We start from the raw sequence: 20,939 nt of genomic DNA, 5'->3' as shown, positions 1-20,939 counted from the left end.
AAAAGCGTGAAGACTTCTGTAAATACTAATACAATTGTTAAATTAAGAGCCTTGGTTTAGCCCTGGAAAACCGGCAACCTTCCCACTAGCCATGATTGGCTGACATGAGTGGGCTGGACAGAGATGAGTTCGGATTGGTCTGCCATGTAGCACACTTCTGTCCATAACATGAGCTGGTCAGTATGTGTAGGTAATACTTTCTAATGCTGCTTTTTTGAAAGCTATCACGTAGTAGAACTGCATAAGTGATGCTCTCCACTTTTTGGAGGATAGAGTTCTGAAATCAGCGGAATTAGAGTATGATAGCTAAGGAGATGGAGAAAATTGCATTTGATTGCAAATATGCAGATGGAGTAGAAAAGAGAACACACAGGACGCTGTTGGATAAAACACCTGTCTCCGGATTACATCTTCAAACTGAGGGCAACCATGGCATCTGTGACAGAGGGAGAAGCGTCCATCCATGTATACGGGTAAGATCATTGAGCTAGCTACATTCAGATATTACACATTTCTAATTCTCAGAAAGTTATTTTCATTTCAAGTTAAAGTATACTGTTAGCTAGCTAATGTTAGCTGGCTGGCTCGCTCACTAACGTTACGTGTATGATCTGTGTGGTAATATTATCCCCATCTCAGAGCCATTTGCATTGCTAGTTATAGCCTAATGTTAGCTAGCTAACATTGAACCTGGTTGGTTAGCTACCTGCAGATTCATGCAGGGTAGTAACGTTGAGTTTGGATTATGATTCATTGTTTAGCTAGCTACATGTCGAAACAAAAGACTCCACTATGAAAGTAACTATTTCAATAGAATGTTTATCATGTCACTGCGACAACTGTCGATAGACATAGCTGGTAAATTCACTCTGGCCATCTACTCCGATTTCAGAGCACTCTCGTCTGAGTGTGCCAGAGCACTAAATTACTGACACATTTACAAACGCTCAACGCCTGTAAAATATGGGCAGTGTCAGTAAACATCGGCAAAAAAATAAAAAATTTAAGTTGCCAGCAGCACAGATGCAGTACCAAGCCTCTTGATAACAAAAACTGCCTAACCAGCTGTGCTAGGGCGAGTAAAATGGTCAGAGTGCGCGGTTCTCTCATTTGTGTCTGAAAGTAGCTAGCAAGCTAACCAACGTTAGCCAGTTACCTTGGGTGCTTGACTGCTGTTGTTAAATCAGAACGCTCGGATCAACCCTACTCCTCGGCCAGAGCATCCAGTGTGCGCTCTGAATGCTCCAAGAGCGAAATGCTCTGAATTTACGAACGGACAATCTGACAACACTCAGTTTACGAATGCCCAGAGCACACTGACACTCCAGATAAAATTTAGAAACACACCCTTAGTATAAGCCAGCCTTTAGTCTTGACATCTTTGGTTGTTTAGTGCATAGCCTCACATGTGAATCCTTAAAGAGATGGGTGGGGATAAAGCTTAACTTGACTAGGGTAGGGGGCACCATTTCCACCTCTGAATGAAAAGCGTGCCCAAAGTAAACTGCCTGCTACTCAGGCCCAGAAGCTAGGATATGCATATCATTGGTAGATTTGGATAGAAAACACTAAAGTTTCCAAAACTGTTAAAATAATGTCTGTGAGTATAACAGAACCAATATGGCAGGCGACAACCTGAGAAAAATCCATCCAGGAAGTGGGATTTTTTAAATAGTTTTCTATTGAATGCCATTACAGTATCCATTGACTTAGGACTCAAATTGCACTTCCTATGGCTTCCACTAGATGTCAACAGTCTTTAGAAATTGTTTCAGGCTTGTATCCTGAAAAATGAGGGAGTAAGACCACTTTGAATGAGTGGACCATTCAGTGTCCCAGAGGTTTTTCATGTGCCCGACCGAGAGAACGCCTTTCTTGTTTTCTTTTTATACTGACGAAGCAATTGTCCGGTTGAAATGTTATTGATTATTATGACTAAAAACAACCTGAGGATTGATTATAAACATCGTTTGACATGTTTCTACGATTTTTCGTCTGTCTGTTGTGACTGCCTTTGAGCCTGTGGATTACTGAACAAAACACGAACAAAACTGTGGTTTTTGGATATAAAAAGAGGGACTTTATCGAACAAAACAAACATTTATTGAGTAAATGGGAGTCTTGTGAATGCAACCATATGAAGATCAAAGGTAAGTGATTCATTTTATCACTATTCCTGACTTGTGTAACTTCTCTACTTGGCTGGTAACTGTTTGTAATGATTTGTCAGCTGGGCGCTGTTCTCAGATAATCGCATGGTATGCTTTCGCCGTAAAGCCTTTTTGAAATATGACACCGTGGTTGGATTAACAAGAAGCTCATCTTTAAACCGATGTATAACACTTACGTTTTATGAATTTTTATAATGAGTATTTCTGCTGTTGAATTTGGCACTCTGCAATTTCACTGGATGTTGGCCAGGTGGGACGGTAGCATCCCACACCCCCTAGAGGTTTACATTTACATTTATCATTTAGCAGACACTCTTATCCAGAGCGACTTACAGTAGTGAATGCATACATTTCATTTCATAATTTTTTTTTCTTCCCCGTACTGGTCCCCCGTGGGAATCGAACCCACAACCCTGGCATTGCAAACACCATGCTCTACCAACTGAGCTACAAAAGGCTGTGAACAATGCTGAATGGGTGTAGACAAAGACCTCTCCAGCAGGTGTAGCAAAACATTCAAGGGCCATTTTCTCAAAAGTGAGGTCACAAGTTCATCAACTTTCAAAGCAGAATTACTTCCCCATTGTTCCTCAACTGTAGTGTATGATATACAATTTTCTAGCTATGAGTCTCTACTTTTATCCAATGTACAATGCTACATAGAACCGAATTAAGCCGGTCGTTCACATATGTCCTCTATACATTTTTTATTTATACTCTGCACATGTCCTTAACCTGTTGGGGCTAGGGGGCAGTATTTGCACGGCCGGATAAAAAACGTACCCGATTTAAACTGGTTACTACTCTTGCCCAGAAACGACAATATGCATATAATTAGTCGATTTGGACAGAAAACACTCAAAAAGTTTCTAAAACTGTTTGAATGGTGTCTGAGTATAACAGAACTCATATGGCAGGCCAAAACCTGAGAAGATTCCATACAGGGAGAGCCCTGTCTGACAATTTGTTGTCCTTCTGTTGCATCTCTATCAAAAATACAGCATCTGTGCTGTAACGTGACATTTTCTAAGGCTTCCATTGGCTCTCTAAAGCCACCAGAAAGTGGAATGGGGTGTCTGCTGTCTCTGGGCAAAGAACAGCAGCAGAATTTGTAAGTGGTCAGCCTGGGGACAGTGAGACTGAGATGCGCGTTCACGAGACTACTCCATTTTTTTCTTTCAGCCTTTGAATGAAAACAACGTTGCCCGGATGGAATATTATCGCTATTTTACGAGAAAAATTGCATAAAAATTGATTTTAAACAGCGTTTGACATGCTTCTAAGTACGGTAATGGAATATTTTTAATTTTTTTTGTCACGAAATGCGCTCGTGCGTCACTCTTCAGATAGTGACCTGAACGCACAAACAAAACGGAGCTATTTGAATATAACTATGGATTATTTGGAACCAAAACAACATTTGTTGTTAAAGTAGAAGTCCTGGGAGTGCATTCTGACGAAGAACAGCAAAGGTAATCCAATTTTTGTAATAGTAATTCTGAGTTTAGTGAGCCCCAAACTTGGTGGGTGTCAAAATAGCTAGCCGTGATGGCCGAGCTATGTACTCAGAATATTGCAAAATGTGCTTTCGCCGAAAAGCTATTTTAAAATCTGACACCGCGATTGCATAAAGGAGTTCTGTATCTATAATTCTTAAAATAATTGTTATGTATTTGGTCAACGTTTATCATGAGTAATTTAGTAAATTCACCGGAAGTTTTCAGTGGATATGCTAGTTCTGAACATCACATGCTAATGTAAAAGCTGTTTTTTGATATAAATATGAACTTGATTGAACAAAACATGCATGTATTGTATAACATAATGTCCTAGGAGTGTCATCTGATGAAGATCATCAAAGTTTAGTGCTGCATTTAGCTGTGGTTTTGGTTTTTGTGACATATGCTTGCTTTGAAAATGGCTGTGTGATTATTTTTGGCAGGGTACTCTCCTGACATAATCTAATGTTTTGCTTTCGCTGTAAAGCCTTTTTGAAATCGGACAATGTGGTTAGATTAACGAGAGTCTTGTCTTTAAAATGGTGTAAAATAGTCATATGTTTGAGAAATTGAAGCAAACGTTCCACCTAGCCCATAGAAGTTAACTACGCCATCTAATTCCCTGCTCAGCAAGGAGGGGTCACTGACTGCCTGGCCATGTGCCCTCTGCACACAGACATCACGTATGTGGCTGTGTGGAATAAAAATGCATGGCCTGGTCAGGGACAAACCCAGTGCTACTGGGGATAACTCCTTCCACCTCACTAGAGACGGCTGGAATAACAGTCCCATGAATACATTCATTCAGATGAGGAAGGTAGTGTATTCTAAGGTGGGGGAGGGGTGAAAGAGAACAGATATGTTTTGCTTGTATTAGGGAGCGTGTTGGACAGTCTCGGCTTGGAACACAAGCTAGACTAAAGCACTTGAAACTTGCAAGACTGTCTAGCACGCTGTGGAAGAATGACATGACGATTGAGAGGATGACTGGTGTCGAGAGGGGATATTCGCAGTGTATATCATATTCCATCTATACGAGTCTCATTACTGCGGTGCGTTTCTACAGGTAGTTTCTGGCGCTCACCTCAACACAGAAGACATTTACATATAACCTCTCTCCCAGCAGCCCTAAGGACAGCAAAAGACACCAAGGGTCAGAGGTCAAGGTAATGAAAAAAAATTATGATTCCTTGAAAGTTTCCATTCCGTTAGATCTCAGAGAGAAAGACAGACACATAACCATAGAAGGCCCAGTGAAGGGTGCCATCGTTCATTAAGAGTGGGAGCGCACCTCTGGGCTCCTGTGGAGCGGCCCCTCTGTCCCTCTCCCAGACAGAAGCTCTAATTAAGGGAGCCCCCGTCTCCCCCTGACTCCCCACTGAGCCTACTGGCCTACTTGCCTAAATGAGGATTTAGACTGAAGCCCCTGGGAAAGCTCACATTTATGGAAATAGACACAGATTCATCAGGGACGACAGGCTTTGCTTATGTAGATTGGATCTGGGGTTCGGTTCAATGTGATACACAATGTGTGTGTGTGTGTGTTCGTATTGGTGTGTGTTTGCACAAATGCAAATCAAAACCTCTTACACATGGTACGAGCTGGATTATTTTGCATTCATTCATGAACTGAAAATCCTGCCTCCCAAACCCCCTCTGGTAAAAGAAAACAACAGAAATTGGAAAATCACAGAACAAACAGGAATTCTGAATCAACTTTGATTTTCAGCTGGTTTTTTTCCTGTATATGAGTGCTGCTACACCTGGCTGTGCTATAGTGGTACGGCGGCGGAGATAGCTACCGCTCCTGGGAGAGAAAATAAACCGAGCACACACAGAAACATCTGACGCAAACAGGGCTGTTTTAGTCAACTGGAAAATGAGCTTGGAAACAGGCAAAGGAGAGAAAAGAACAGAACATAATTTTTTTTTATATATATATATATATATTTTTTTTAAATCCCTCGCTTGCTCTGACACATGATCAGTCAGTTTCTGTGTTTTAGTATTAGTGGTGATGGGATAGAGTATATCTGATAGACTGATGTGTTTAGGGCTGGGAAACAAGCGCTTGTGTGTGTGTGTGTGTGTGTGTGTGTGTGTGTGTTTGTATTGAGTGGTGCATAATCCACAGATATCCGTCACGGTTATCATTCACAATGAGAAGAGACACTGGTAACTAATTAATATTGATGACGGTTCCCTCTTTAGATTCAAGTGATCGATAACTTGTCCATCCCCTTGGTGACAAACAAAGCATTTCATAGTTTTATCTAAAATGACGAAAAACAGTAAATCAAAGACCTGCCACTTCAAAAAATATATATATTTAAGACAAAACATATGGATTTCATGACAAACAAAGAGAGATGCATATTGTCTTTCCTGAAAGCACAGGAGACTGCGGTTGAAACCCTTCCTACAGACACCAACACAGTGGTGAGACCTGATTCCAGCTCTAGGATTTTCCAATCAAATGTTATTTGTCACATGCGTCGAATAAAACCGGTGTAGATCTTACAGTGCATATGCAGTTTTAAGAAAATACAATAATAACAAATAAGAATAACAAATAATTAAAGAGCAGCAGTAAATAACAATAGCGTGGCTATATTCAGGGAGACCAGTACAGAGTCAATGTGCGGGGGCACCGGTGTCGAGGTAATTGAGATAATTATGTACATGCAGATAGCGTTGTTAAAGTGGCTATGCATAGATAATAACAGAGTAGTAGCAGCGTGAAGGGGGGGGGTGCACAAATAGTCTGGGTTGCCATTTGATTAGGTGTTCAGGAGTCCTATGGCTTGGGGGTAGAAGCTGTTTAGAAGCCTCTTGGACCTAGACTTGGTTCTCCGGTACCGATTGCCAGGCTTTAGCAGAGAGAACAGTCTATGATGAGGGTGGCTGGAGTCTTTGACAATTTTTAGGGCCTTCCTCTGACACCGCCTGGTATAGAGGTCCTGGATGGCAGGAAACTTGGCCCCGGTGATGTACTGGGCCGTACGCACTACCCTCTGTAGTGCCTTGCGGTTGGAGGCCAAGCAGTTGCCATACCAGGCAGTGATGCAACCCGTCAGGATGCTCTCGATGGTGCAGCTGTAAAATCTTTTGAGGATCTGAGTACCCATGCCAAATGTTATCAGTCTCCTGAGGGAGAATAGGTTTTGTCGTACCCTCTTCACAACTGTCTTGGTGTGCTTGGACCATATTAGTTTGTTGGTGATGTGGACACCAAGGAACTTGAAGCTCTCAAGCTGCTCCACTACAACCCTGTCGATGAGAATGGGGGCGTGCTCGGTCCTCCTTTTCCTGTAGTCCACAATCATCTCCTTTGTCTTGATCACGTTGAGGGAGAGGTTGTTGTCCTTGCACCACACGGTCAGGTCTCTGACCTCCTCCTTATAGGCTGTCTCATCGTTGTCAGTGATCAGGCCTACAACTGTTGTGTCGTCTGCAAACCTAATGATGGTGTTGGAGTCGTGCCTGGCCATGCAGTCATGAGTGAACAGGGAGTACAGGAGGGTATTGAGCACGCACCCCTGACGGGCCCCCGTGTTGAGGATCAGCGTGGCGGATGTGTTGTTACCTACCCTTACCACCTGGGGGCGGCCCGTCAGGAAGTCCAGGATCCAGTTGCAGAGGGAGGGGTTTAGTCCCAGGGTCCTTAGCTTAATGATGAGCTTTGCGGGTACTATGGTGTTGAACGCTGAGCCATAGTCAATGAATAGCATTCTCACATATGTGTTCCTTTTGTCCAAATGTGAAAGGGCAGTGTGGAGTGCAATAGAGATTCTTAGGTTTGTTTAAGCAATTTCCCCCTCGACACGCCGGCTAATAACATGTTCCGATGCACATGTAGAGAAGGCGTGGTGAGAGTGGCCTCCTGTCGTCATGTATATCGTTCATGCTGTTCTGGTCTCTCCCCCACAACTGTTCTTGTCACTGTTCGGCAGAAATGGAATGAAAATAACAAGAACCTGGACTATATTTACAGAGTCGTTGATGCGACCCAATTCAGGCTACAAATAAATATATTTGATTGATTGATTTGGTCATTCATTGACCATTGTGCAGCCAAATATAAAATAGCTTTGCTAAGGATCTATGAGTATTTTGCTCATTCTGATCATTCATCATTGACAGACAGCATCATTGACAGACACCATCTCCCTCGCTCCAGCTCTTCCTCCCCCTCTCCCTCCCTCGGTTTCTCTGTTGTTTAATGAGATATTTTTAGCCTGCCCATGCAGGCGTGAAACGCTCAGTCGGGAGGGGGGCCCTGGGGTGGATGCCAATACACACACACACACACACACACACACACACACGTTCTCCTGACGCCATACCAATCGTTACATCTTTTCGTTCCTCTGATTTTCTAGAACTGCTCTGGGAATGCTCTAGCTCAGTAAAATACCCAGTGTGTGCTGATCGGCTCTGTCATGTAAAGCATTGAACTTCAGACACACACACTTACGGAATATGAGGGTTAAATGGACTGAGGGCTTTGCTCTTACACAAATACAGATTTACAGGAGATAAAAATAAAAAAAGTAACAGTGTTGTGACCCCCCTGGCTGTGAGTGTGAGAAGAGAGCAAAGTGAGAGAAAGAGAGACAGAAACACAGAAAGAGAGAGGGAGAGGAAGAGAGAGACAGCGACAAAGCGTAAGAGAGACCGAGGTGTGCAAGGGAGAAAAAGGAGAGAAGAGCGACAGAAAGAAGAGAGCGATAGAGAGATAGAGAAAAAGAGAGACATGCTTAAATACCTCACAGGAGGTATACATGGAACAGAGTGAGAGAAAAAAATCCCTCACACCTTGGGGAAACTTACAGCACAGTGAGTGCCCCAGATCCCCATATTAGACAGAGCTTTGGGGTGATTGAGTCATCTGTATTCATGCTGGTGTGAACATTCCCAGACACCAAGGTCAGCCATATTGGTCAGGCCGGGATCAAAGGATGAGCCACAGCACAGGGCAGGGTGAATTATATTTATGGTGGGCAGTGTGTGTGTGTGGAGAAGGGGTTCTCAGTCTGTCCTTAACCCCACATTGGGCCAATTGTGCGCCGCCCTATGGGACTCCCAAGCACAGCCGGTTGTGATACAGCCCGGAATCGAACCAGGGTCTGTAGTGACACCTCTAACGCAGACGCAGTGCCTTAGACCGCAGCGCCCCTTGGGAGCCCCCAATTAACCCATAATGTCTGAGTGGGTCTACACCCCTCTCATTAGCAGACAATGAGCTTGACAGACCCTAGTAGGATAGCCACAACTTTATGACATTGAGTTAGCTTCAAAAACACATTCTTCCTCATCTAACCACAAAGCAAGAAGCAGAAAAACCTATACATGCTAAATGCTAACCAATTTATAGAAGGGGGAAGTCACCAAATGAGAGACAAGAAGTGCAACAAGTCAAAAACACTCCCAAAGCCCATGCATTGACATAAGTGTGTGAGGAGATATTGGTCAACACACCTCCACACGGCGAGCCAAAAGGAGTGTGGGTTACCGTCTGCACCTTCACCACACCTCCACACGGCGAGCCAAAAGGAGTGTGGGTTACCGTCTGCACCTTCAACACACCTCCACACGGCGAGCCAAAAGGAGTGTGGGTTACCGTCTGCACCTTCAACACACCTCCACACGGCGAGCCAAAAGGAGTGTGGGTTACCAGGGAGGGTCTATTCCCTAAGGAGTCTCACTATCGCACGAGACTCTGAATTTAGCCTCCGTCTATCAGAAGTCACACGACCCACTTTGGGAATCCCCAGCGCAGGGAGTAACCTTGAATGTCCGAACTGTAACTCATTCCCTCAAACATAAAGTAAGACGGCTGTTATTAGATCAGTGCGCTGCTCGTGGTGGTCACAGAGAAAGGGACACACACAAATAGGGACAGACTGATTTGATAAACACATGATCTAACTAAGTCAATACAGTGCAGTGAACCAAAAACCAATCCACTGTCTACATTTCTGTGCTTTGATAAGGCTTTAATAACACCATATAGGGGTATAGATAAAGATCACCCAATTGACAAACCACCATCTACAGGTTGGCAGAAGTATATTACCCTGCGTCCTACAGATGGGATTTATACCACCCTGGAGTCATGGAAAAATTCCCAACCTGGCCCCATTCCATCATGGCCACCAAATAATTCCTCTCATTCCTAATTGGGAAAATCCTGTATCACTCCTCACCTCGATAGATGATGTGAGGTGACCATCCAGTCACAAAAATGTTTACTGTGCATTGCGGGTGCTACACCCTGGTGGATGGGGTGAGTTTGAGGGGTTGGGTTAAATGCAGAAGACACATTTCAGTTGAATGCATTCAGTTGTACAACTGACAAGGTACCCCCTTTCTGCCTCTGGTATCTAACTGGTATCTGACTGACACAGCAGATCTGGGGTTTCCCTCCTCCAAGGTCACCTTCAGCTGAGGAAGGGAGAGATCTCTCTGCTAGCACGATTCTTTCCCATCTCTCCTCCTCATCTCGCCGCACTCTCTTTATCAATCTCTCCAATTCATTCCATTTCTGTCGCTCACAAAATCTTGCACACCAACTCACTTTCCCTCACCTTTCTCTCCTCCCATTCCAATTTATTTCACTCCTTCCATCTCCCCGCTCTTTTTGCCTCACATTATCCATCTCTCTTTCATCTTCTCTCGGGTAGGGGCCGGGCGTGGCTCAGTGGAGCCAATCAGTCAAGCCAATCCTGGAATGGGATCAATCATGGAAAAAAAACACCAATACACTTTCTCAACCCTCTCTAGGCCACCCTCTATTCAACACCTCAGCAATCTAATCTTGTCTCTTTACTCTCTGTACCATGAAGGGGATTGTGTAAGCAATAGGGTACTGCTTCCTCTCTCCAGCTATATTCTCTCCCCTGTTATTCATGTTCTGTTCTAGACATAGCTCTGTCTGTGATATAATTACATTCCCTTCCCTTCTCTTAGTTCTAATCATCCCTCCCTCCTGTCATTTAGTCCCAATCATCCCTCCCTCCTGTCATTTAGTCCTAATCATCCCTCCCTCCGTCCTTCCCTCCTGTCATTTAGTCCCAATCATCCCTCCCTCCTGTCATTTAGTCCCAATCATCCCTCCCTCCTGTCATTTAGTCCCAATCATCCCTCCCTCCTGTCATTTAGTCCCAATCATCCCTCCCTCCTGTAATTTAGTCCTAATCATCCCTCCCTCCTGTAATTTAGTCCTAATCATCCCTCCCTCCGTCCCTCCCTCCTGTCATTTAGTCCCAATCATCCCTCCCTCCTGTCATTTAGTCCCAATCATCCCTCCCTCCTGTCATTTAGTCCTAATCATCCCTCCCTCCTGTCATTTAGTCCCAATCATCCCTCCCTCCTGTCATTTAGTCCTAATCATCCCTCCCTCCTGTCATTTAGTCCTAATCATCCCTCCCTCCTGTCATTTAGTCCCAATCATCCCTCCCTCCTGTCATTTAGTCCTAATCATCCCTCCCTCCTGTCATTTAGTCCTAATCATCCCTCCCTCCGTCCCTCCCTCCTGTCATTTAGTCCCAATCATCCCTCCCTCCTGTCATTTAGTCCCAATCATCCCTCCCTCCTGTCATTTAGTCCTAATCATCCCTCCCTCCTGTCATTTAGTCCTAATCATCCCTCCCTCCGTCCCTCCCTCCTGTCATTTAGTCCTAATCATCCCTCCCTCCGTCCGTCCCTCCCTCCTGTCATTTAGTCCTAATCATCCCTCCCTCTTCCCTCCTGTCATTTAGTCCTAATCATCCCTCCCTCTTCCCTCCTGTCATTTAGTCCTAATCATCCCTCCCTCCCTCCTCCTGTCATTTAGTCCTAATCATCCCTCCCTCCCTCCTCCTGTCATTTAGTCCTAATCATCCCTCCCTCCCTCCTCCTGTCATTTAGTCCTAATCATCCCTCCCTCCCCCCTCCTATCATTTAGTCCTAATCATCCCTCCCACCCTCCTGTCATTTAGTCCTAATCATCCCTCCCTCCCTCCTGTCATTTAGTCCTAATCATCCCTCCCTCCCTCCTGTCATTTAGTCCTAATCATCACTCCCTCCCTCCTGTCATTTAGTCCTAATCATCACTCCCTCCCTCCTGTCATTTAGTCCTATCATCACTCCCTCCCTCCTGTCATTTAGTCCTATCATCCCTCCCTCCCTCCTGTCATTTAGTCCTAATCATCCCTCCCTCCTGTCATTTAGTCCTAATCATCCCTCCCTCCTGTCATTTAGTCCTAATCATCCCTCCCTCCTGTCATTTAGTCCTAATCATCCCTCCCTCCGTCCGTCCCTCCCTCCTGTCATTTAGTCCCAATCATCCCTCCCTCCTGTCATTTAGTCCTAATCATCCCTCCCTCCCTCCCTCCTGTCATTTAGTCCTAATCATCCCTCCCTCCCTCCTGTCATTTAGTCCTAATCATCCCTCCCTCCTCCTGTCATTTAGTCCTAATCATCCCTCCCTCCTCCTGTCATTTAGTCCTAATCATCCCTCCCTCCTCCTGTCATTTAGTCCTAATCATCCCTCCCTCCCTCCCTCCTCCTGTCATTTAGTCCTAATCATCCCTCCCTCCCTCCCTCCCTCCTGTCATTTAGTCCTAATCATCCCTCCCTCCCTCCTGTCATTTAGTCCTATCATCACTCCCTCCCTCCTGTCATTTAGTCCTAATCATCCCTCCCTCCCTCCTGTCATTTAGTCCTAATCATCCCTCCCTCCTGTCATTTAGTCCTAATCATCCCTCCCTCCTGTCATTAGTCCTAATCATCCCTCCCTCCTGTCATTTAGTCCTAATCATCCCTCCCTCCGTCCGTCCCTCCCTCCTGTCATTTAGTCCCAATCATTCCCTCCCTCCTGTCATTTAGTCCTAATCATCCCTCCCTCCCTCCCTCCTGTCATTTAGTCCTAATCATCTCCCTCCCTCCCTCCTGTCATTTAGTCCTAATCATCCCTCCCTCCTCCTGTCATTTAGTCCTAATCATCCCTCCCTCCTCCTGTCATTTAGTCCTAATCACCTCCCTCCCTCCTCCTGTCATTTAGTCCTAATCATCCCTCCCTCCCTCCCTCCTCCTGTCATTTAGTCCTAATCATCCCTCCCTCCCTCCCTCCTCCTGTCATTTAGTCCTAATCATCCCTCCCTCCCTCCTGTCATTTAGTCCTAATCATCCCTCCCTCCCTCCTGTCATTTAGTCCTAATCATCCCTCCCTCCCTCCCTCCCGTCATTTAGTCCTAATCATCCCTCCCTCCCTCCTGTCATTTAGTCCTAATCATCCCTCCCTCCCTCCTGTCATTTAGTCCTAATCATCCCTCCCTCCCTCCTGTCATTTAGTCCTAATCATCCCTCCCTCCCTCCTGTCATTTAGTCCTAATCATCACTCCCTCCCTCCTGTCATTTAGTCCTAATCATCCCTCCCTCCCTCCTGTCATTTAGTCCTAATCATCCCTCCCTCCCTCCTGTCATTTAGTCCTAATCATCCCTCCCTCCTCCTGTCATTTAGTCCTAATCATCCCTCCCTCCCTCCTGTCATTTAGTCCTAATCATCCCTCCCTCCCTCCCTCCCTCCTCCTGTCATTTAGTCCTAATCATCCCTCCCTCCCTCCCTCCTCCTGTCATTTAGTCCTAATCATCCCTCCCTCCCTCCCTCCTCCTGTCATTTAGTCCTAATCATCCCTCCCTCCCTCCTGTCATTTAGTCCTAATCATCCCTCCCTCCCTCCCTCCCGTCATTTAGTCCTAATCATCCCTCCCTCCCTCCCTCCCGTCATTTAGTCCTAATCATCCCTCCCTCCCTCCTGTCATTTAGTCCTAATCATCCCTCCCTCCCTCCTGTCATTTAGTCCTAATCATCCCTCCCTCCCTCCTGTCATTTAGTCCTAATCATCCCTCCCTCCCTCCTGTCATTTAGTCCTAATCATCACTCCCTCCCTCCTGTCATTTAGTCCTAATCATCCCTCCCTCCCTCCTGTCATTTAGTCCTAATCATCCCTCCCTCCTGTCATTTAGTCCTAATCATCCCTCCTCCTCCCTCCCTCCTGTCATTTAGTCCTAATCATCCCTACCTCCCTCCCGTAATTTAGTCCTAATCATCCCTCCCTCCTCCCTCCCTCCCTCCTGTCATTTAGTCCTAATCATCCCTCCCTCCCTCCCTCCTGTCATTTAGTCCTAATCATCCCTCCCTCCTGTCATTTAGTCCTAATCATCCCTCCCTCCTGTCATTTAGTCCTAATCATCCCTCCCTCCTGTCATTTAGTCCTAATCATCCCTCCCTCCTGTCATTTAGTCCTAATCATCCCTCCCTCCTGTCATTTAGTCCTAATCATCCCTCCCTCCTGTCATTTAGTCCTAATCATCCCTCCCTCCTGTCATTTAGTCCTATCATCCCTCCCTCCCTCCTGTCATTTAGTCCTAATCATCCCTCCCTCCCTCCCTCCTGTCATTTAGTCCTAATCGTCCCTCCCTCCTGTCATTTAGTCCTAATCATCCTCCCCCTCCCTCCCTCCTGTCATTTAGTCCTAATCGTCCCTTCTCCCTCCCTCCTGTCATTTAGTCCTAATCATCCTCCTCCCTCCCTCCTGTCATTTAGTCCTAATCATCCCTCCCTCTCCCTCCTGTCATTTAGTCCTAATCATCCCTCCCTCTTCCCTCCTGTCATTTAGTCCTAATCGTCCCTCCCTCCTGTCATTTAGTCCTAATCGTCCCTCCCTCCTGTCATTTAGTCCTAATCGTCCCTCCCTCCTGTCATTTAGTCCTAATCGTCCCTCCCTCCCTCCTGTCATTTAGTCCTATCATCCCTCCCTCCCTCCTGTCATTTAGTCCTATCATCCCTCCCTCCCTCCTGTCATTTAGTCCTATCATCCCTCCCTCCCTCCTGTCATTTAGTCCTATCATCCCTCCCTCCCTCCTGTCATTTAGTCCTATCATCCCTCCCTCCCTCCTGTCATTTAGTCCTATCATCCCTCCCTCCCTCCTGTCATTTAGTCCTAATCATCCCTCCCTCCTGTCATTTAGTCCTAATCATCCCTCCCTCCTGTCATTTAGTCCTAATCATCCCTCCCTCCTGTCATTTAGTCCTAATCATCCCTCCCTCCTGTCATTTAGTCCTAATCATCCCTCCCTCCTGTCTTTTAGTCCTAATCATCCCTCCCTCCTGTCATTTAGTCCTAATCATCCCTCCCTCCTGTCATTTAGTCCTAATCATCCCTCCCTCCTGTATTTTAGTCCTTACTTGTCTTTGTGTGTGTGTGTGTGTGTGTGTGTGTGAGCAGCCCATTAAGGTTTGTGGAGGGATAATCTGCAGCGCCATACAGACAACGGGAGCCCCGGCCCACCAACCCGCTCCACACAGCTCCCTCACAAAGGAGGAGAGCGCCAGAGAGAATAAGGGAAAAATAGACCCAACCTACTTCCTGGACAGGCAGTACATTCTACAAAAGCAAGACTTTGTATAGTAGCACCAGGATATAGAGCCAAAGGTCATGAAGAATGCATGTCTATTTCTACTACTGGCAGATTCCGTTCAGTTATCCCATAGTGACTGAGGTTGTGACACAGAAGACTACACTGTGACTCATGTCAGAAATCAAAGCAGGTTAACTGATACCAGTATGAGAGTCATAACCTTGCTTGGCGTTTTCATCCCTCGCCACAAGGGGTACTAAGGATATAAAATGAAAGAAGAACTGTAAAGATAGTTGAACATAACCCTGAGCGAGACTTCCCCAGACGCTGTTAGCCTTACCACTGTCGCAACAGGCGCCTGACCACATCCAATTACTGAAATGACTCAGCTATGACTGTACATTGTCCACTAAAAAGTAAGCAGGAGCGAAATGGGGGAAGTTGGAGGGCAGGTCACTTGGTTAAAAAGTGCATGAAGTCCAAAAATCGAGGACATCTTGGGGAGATTTTTCCTGTCATTGACTGGTAAACCTGTGACTACCCAGAGGACTACCCTGCTCAACATTGCAACACAAACCAGAACCACATACCGCATTCCTCTGGGAAATGTCATTTTATCTGCTATTTACTGTCAAATATGTGATAATAATGGGTGCTTCTCTACAACTGCATCACAGGAGGTTGGTGGCACCTTAATTGGGGAGGACGGGCTCGTGGTAATGTCTGGAGCGAAATCAGTGGAACGGTATCAAATACATGGTTTCCATGGTTTCCATGTGTTTGATACCATTCACTCCGTTCTAGACATTATTATGAGCCGTCCTCCCCTCAGCAGCCTCCTGTGAACTGCATACTAATGTAATTGCCATGTTACCATGTAATGTGGAGATAAACGGCAGGTAAAAACTTAGAACCATCACCTTTTTGTTTTTCACTGGAAACTTTTGACAGGGAGTTTTGGGGTATTTAGTTGTTTTCAACAAAACCTGCAAAGACAAGGTAACGACATGGTAAAGACACCTACCCCGAGCAGATAGCTTCTTAGTGTTGATGATTTTGGCAGCATACTCCTGTCCGCTGGAGATCCTCATACATCTTTTCACTATGGAGAAAGCTCCCCTTTAGGAAACACAAAGACGGTGGTGAGTAGACGATCAAACTGACATGGAGAGCAATAGTAATGGCCTCTTTTTGTCGGCACTAATTTCGCCATGGTTAGTTTTTGGAGGGTTTTTGAACAAATGCCGAAAATAAGGTCTGGTAAACACAGTCTTAGGAGATGTTATACGTTTTGTTCCATCCAAAAACCCTTTCCTTTCTCTATATACCATGTCCGGAAGTGACTTCACCATACATTATCTGGATTCATGTGCACCCAGCTATATCCTCTCCCAGATTTGTTTTCCCTGGCTAAACTTACTGAACTATGCTAATTTTTGTCCTCATTGCCAAACTTCATAAATACTGCACCCTCAATTTCAAAACTCCTTTTCTAGTTATACAATCATGTAACTAATAAATTTGCTGAAAATAAACTTGAAAATGATTTATTGTTTTGTTGAATAGTCATGACTGGTTCGAGCTATTTGTCGAGTCGTAAGACAACAGTGGCGAATTATATAATTTCCAGGTTTTAGGACTGCAAGCTATATATGGCAAGAGAGCTCGCTAACTTGTAGTCCAAACACTCGGAAATAAGATAACTCAGGTTTGTTCAGCCATTCCTAATGAATAGGGAATGATTAGGGTTTTGGAATAAACGCCAAAAATAAGGTCAGAGGTTAACACAGGCTTAGGAGATCTCATACTTTCTGTTCTATGAGATAATATCAGTTAGTTAACATGACCTTTATGAATTATGAAGCCTTTATGTGCTTTTTATCATTACCTAAATTCTTCAACATTCACAAAAAGTGATGTTACCCAAGAAGGCAAAGGTAACTGAACTAAATGACTATCGCCCCATAGCATTCACTTCTGTCATCATTAAGTGCTTTGAGAGTCTAGTCAAGGATCATATCACCTCCACCTTACCGGTCACCCTAGACCCACTTCAAAATTGCCTACCGCCCCAATAGGTCCACAGACGATGCAATCGCCATCACACTGCCCTATCCATCTGGACAAGAAGAATACCTATGTAAGAATGCTGTTCATTGACTATAGCTCAGCATTCTACACCATAGTACCCTCCAAGCTCATGATTAAGCTTGAGGCCCTGGGTATCAACCCCGCCCTGTGCAATCAACCGCCCCCCCACCACTTTGCTGATCCTCAACACTGGGGCCACACAAGGGTGCGTGCGCAGCCTCCTACTGTACTCCCTGTTCACCCATGACTGCATGGCCAAGGAAACAGCAGAGGGAGCACCCCCCTATCCACATTGACGGGACAGCAGTGGAGAAGGTGGAAGTTAAAGTTCCTTGGTGTAAACATCACGGACAAACTGAAATAGTCCACCCACACAGACAGTGTGGTGAAGAAGGCGCAACAGTGCCTCTTCAACCTCAGGAGGCTGAAAAAAAATGTGCCTTGTCACCTAAAGCCCTCAAACTTTTACAGATGCACAATTGAGAGCATCCTGTCAGGCTGTATGACCGCCTGGTATGGCTACTGGACCGCCCACAACCGCAGGGCTCTCCAGAGGGTGGTGAGGTCTGCACAACGCATCACCGGGGGAAAACTACCTGCTCTCCAGGACACCTACAGCCCCTGATGTCACAGGAAGGTCAAAAAGATCATCAAGGACAGCAAATCACCCGGACTACTGTCTGTTCACCCTGCTACCATCCAGAAGGCGAGGTCAGTACAGGTGCATCAAAGCTGGGACCGAGAGACTGAAAAACAGCTTCTATCACTAACACGTCACTGCCTAGATACAGACTTGAAATCATTGGCCACTTTAATAAATGGATCACTAGTCACTTTAATAATGTTTACATATCTTGCATTTCTCTTCTCATATGTATATACTGTATTTTATACCATCTTGCATATGCCGCTCTGTCATTGCTCATCCACATATTCATATTCCATCCCTTTAGATGTGTGTGTATTAGGTAGTTGTTATGGAATTCTTAGATTACATGTTAGATATTGCTGTGCTGTCGGGAACTAGAAGTACAAGCATTTCGCTACACTTGCAATAACTTCTGTTAACCATGTGTATGTGACCAATAACATTTGATTTGAAGATTATTGAACAAAATGTATAAGAGCTCCTAAGCCTGTGTTTACCACAGACTTTATTTTCAGCGTTTATCCTAAAATGCCTTTCATTTTACCCATAGGTTTTGTCCAACGAACAATGGCAGAGTTAAGTCGTCAGTATGCTGCAGTTCAGCTGGCACCTAGCCAAACTAGCCGAGTGTGCTTGCATACTACCTTAAAAAATAGACATTCGCTTTAAAAACGAGCAATAGTACTGTTTGTCCATTTTGAGACACCATAGCCAGTATACACTTCCTCAAAATAGTCCCAAGTGGCGCAGCGGTCTAAGACACTGCATCGTGTTGCTACAGATGCTGGATCGAGACCAATGACCGGGAGACCGATGAGGCGATGAGGCGACGTACAATTGGCCAGCGTCGTCCGAGTTAGGGAAGGGTTTGGCCGGGATATCCTTGTCCCATCGCGCTGTAGTGACTCCTGTGGCTGGCCAGGCGCATGCACGCTGACATGGTCACCAGGTGTATGGTGTTTCCTCTGGACACAAATAGTTTTTTTGTGAATGGGTATAATTTGTACGTATAACATGTATAATAGTAATATTTAAAATTACTAAAATCTGAATTTTGTGGAAACAGCCCGATGTACTTGGGCCGATTCTGGACAGTCATTCATTTTGATTCCGGCCGTTTCAATCAGTTCCGGCCCCGCTGAAGAGGGCCGATTCCTCATTGCTAGTTGGGTATGGAGAGGGTGATTACCAAACCTAATTGCTGTATTTAACCTGATGCATACAACGCCAAAGAAATAGGGATACATTGAAAACATGCATCTATATTTCGTTTCTTTGCGTCAGTGGTGTAGACATGAATTCAAGTTTTTGTAGTCAAACTCAGATGGGGATGGCTGTGAGAGGCCCATGCTCGGTGGACCACTGAGGAGAGTAGGCCTAGGCTAGAAGATGCAGCCTCACGCTGGAAAAAAGCACTGAAGACCGCGTTAGTGCAAGTGACCTAATTGTCCCCAACCCCGCAAAGACGCCGTGCTTTGCTGGTAAAGTAGGGCAGACTACAGTCAGTAGTGCCAAGGGATTCTTCTCAGTCACCAGGGTTAGTGCTGCTTTTAAAAACATTTAACGCGGCAACCTTTCGCTCTATTATGCATTTAAACCCCATCACTCATATCGATGCGTTTACATTGTTGCTAAAACGATGGCATTTATTATTTGGTTTATGATTATAAATAGGCAATAATACCCTGTCGGAATGGGCATGTGCGCTGGCCGCTTGGCAATAGCAAATCAGTGCATCAATAAGTCACATTTATGTCAATTTCATTTTGCTGTGAGCAAGGAATGACATCACAGCTGGCAAAACAAGGGATTTCTCCAGAAATTTAGACACTACCATTTACTCACCACTAGGAAATGACCGCCCCAATACAGTTGTTGTTCCACTAAAAGGGCGGTGACTTGTTAGACGAAAATGATGTCAAGATCGATTGAAATACTACGTAAACATTCAGTAAAGATATCCAAACAAACGCAACGAAGGTTTTGGAAAGAAAAGTTAGGAAATATACATTTGAAGACCAAACGTACGGTTTGAATACAACGGGTACGGTTTCTGTGCACCACACACAGGTAACAGGTAATCCAGAATAACCACCCGTTTAGGGCACCAGTAGCTAAACATAATCCAATGCAGATATGTATTGGAGAGAAATAACAAAAACATTTTAATACTTACTTTCCCAGCTCTTCGTAGAGATTAAATTCGTCGGTAAATCTGGTACAGGTTGTCAAAGCCATGGCAAACGACGCGTGCAGAGAGGGAAGACTGTCTCTTTCGGTCGGGACTTTAAACCGCACAGTCTCCAATGTTTCAAAGTGATACTTGTCTCCTCTGAAACGATAAAACAAATTCACAGAATAAAAATTAACTGCAAATCTTCTTTTTACTTTTCCGAGTCAGTTTCCGAATCCAGGAATTGTTCTTGGCACGGAGTTCACGGGTTATCAAGGACGTCGATACTCGGGTCGCGTTCCCCTGCGCAGAAGTTACATGCATTAACCAATGGTTGCGTGCGACATCATCGACTGGCAGATCGCTATAACATATGATGTGGTTAGTTAAACTTAAAATACCTATTCAGACGTTGTAAGATTTGGCATACGTCAGCAACGCTTGGGCAGAGGAACGCGTCCCTTCTATTATCTGTGCCTGCCTACACTTCGCTTTGAGTGCGATACTTTTTCTATCGAGCGCTTCCTGATTTTGAAAACTGTAGAGTACAACGCCTCCCCCTAGCTGTAACCACGGACCCTCACTGTAAAGAGGCCTAGATTTATCAACGACTGTAGCCCAGGGATCATCAACAAAATTCAGCCGCGGGTCTATTTTTCTAGAGTGGATGGTCAGGGGGTCGGAACATAATTACAAATCATTTGTAGACTGCAAATTGGCCTCATGAAGCCCAAACGGATATAATATCTGACTAAAACAATCATTTCAGACCTTGCTTCTTTCTATATGATCACATATCTCTTATGTGTGGGAATACTTTGGAACATAGAGTTTCCCAAATTAAAATCACTTGGAGCTGATTTGCTGGTGTTTTGGTATTTAATGTCCCCCCTCAATAAAAAAATGGCATAAGGTGATTTCAGAGTAGAGCACAATAATTTGGGTAGCAGG

At 45.0% G+C, this 20,939-nt stretch overlaps 1 protein-coding gene across 13 annotated transcripts in view; it reads right to left on the bottom strand.

Annotated features, from left to right (window-relative positions):
- Nucleotides 1-20,520, bottom strand: part of LOC100380644 (calcium/calmodulin-dependent protein kinase type II delta chain) — a 117,247-nt gene extending 96,727 nt beyond the window's left edge. For 5 of the 13 annotated variants that reach the window (XM_014206572.2, XM_014206581.2, XM_014206579.2 and 2 more), the window contains exons 1-2: nucleotides 19,992-20,366; nucleotides 16,100-16,194 (exon numbers count right to left, since the gene is read on the bottom strand). In XM_014206572.2, coding sequence (XP_014062047.1) covers nucleotides 16,100-16,194; nucleotides 19,992-20,053 — 157 coding nt within the window. In that variant the 5' untranslated portion in view covers nucleotides 20,054-20,366. The other 8 variants (XM_014206583.2, XM_014206584.2, XM_045721543.1 and 5 more) reach the window with 5 other exon arrangements.
- Between the last annotated feature and the right edge of the window lie 419 nt (nucleotides 20,521-20,939).

Source organism: Salmo salar, chromosome ssa07 (assembly GCF_905237065.1).
Source record: "Salmo salar chromosome ssa07, Ssal_v3.1, whole genome shotgun sequence".
NCBI lineage: Eukaryota > Metazoa > Chordata > Actinopteri > Salmoniformes > Salmonidae > Salmo > Salmo salar.
This window is presented reverse-complemented; position numbering and strand designations above follow the sequence as displayed.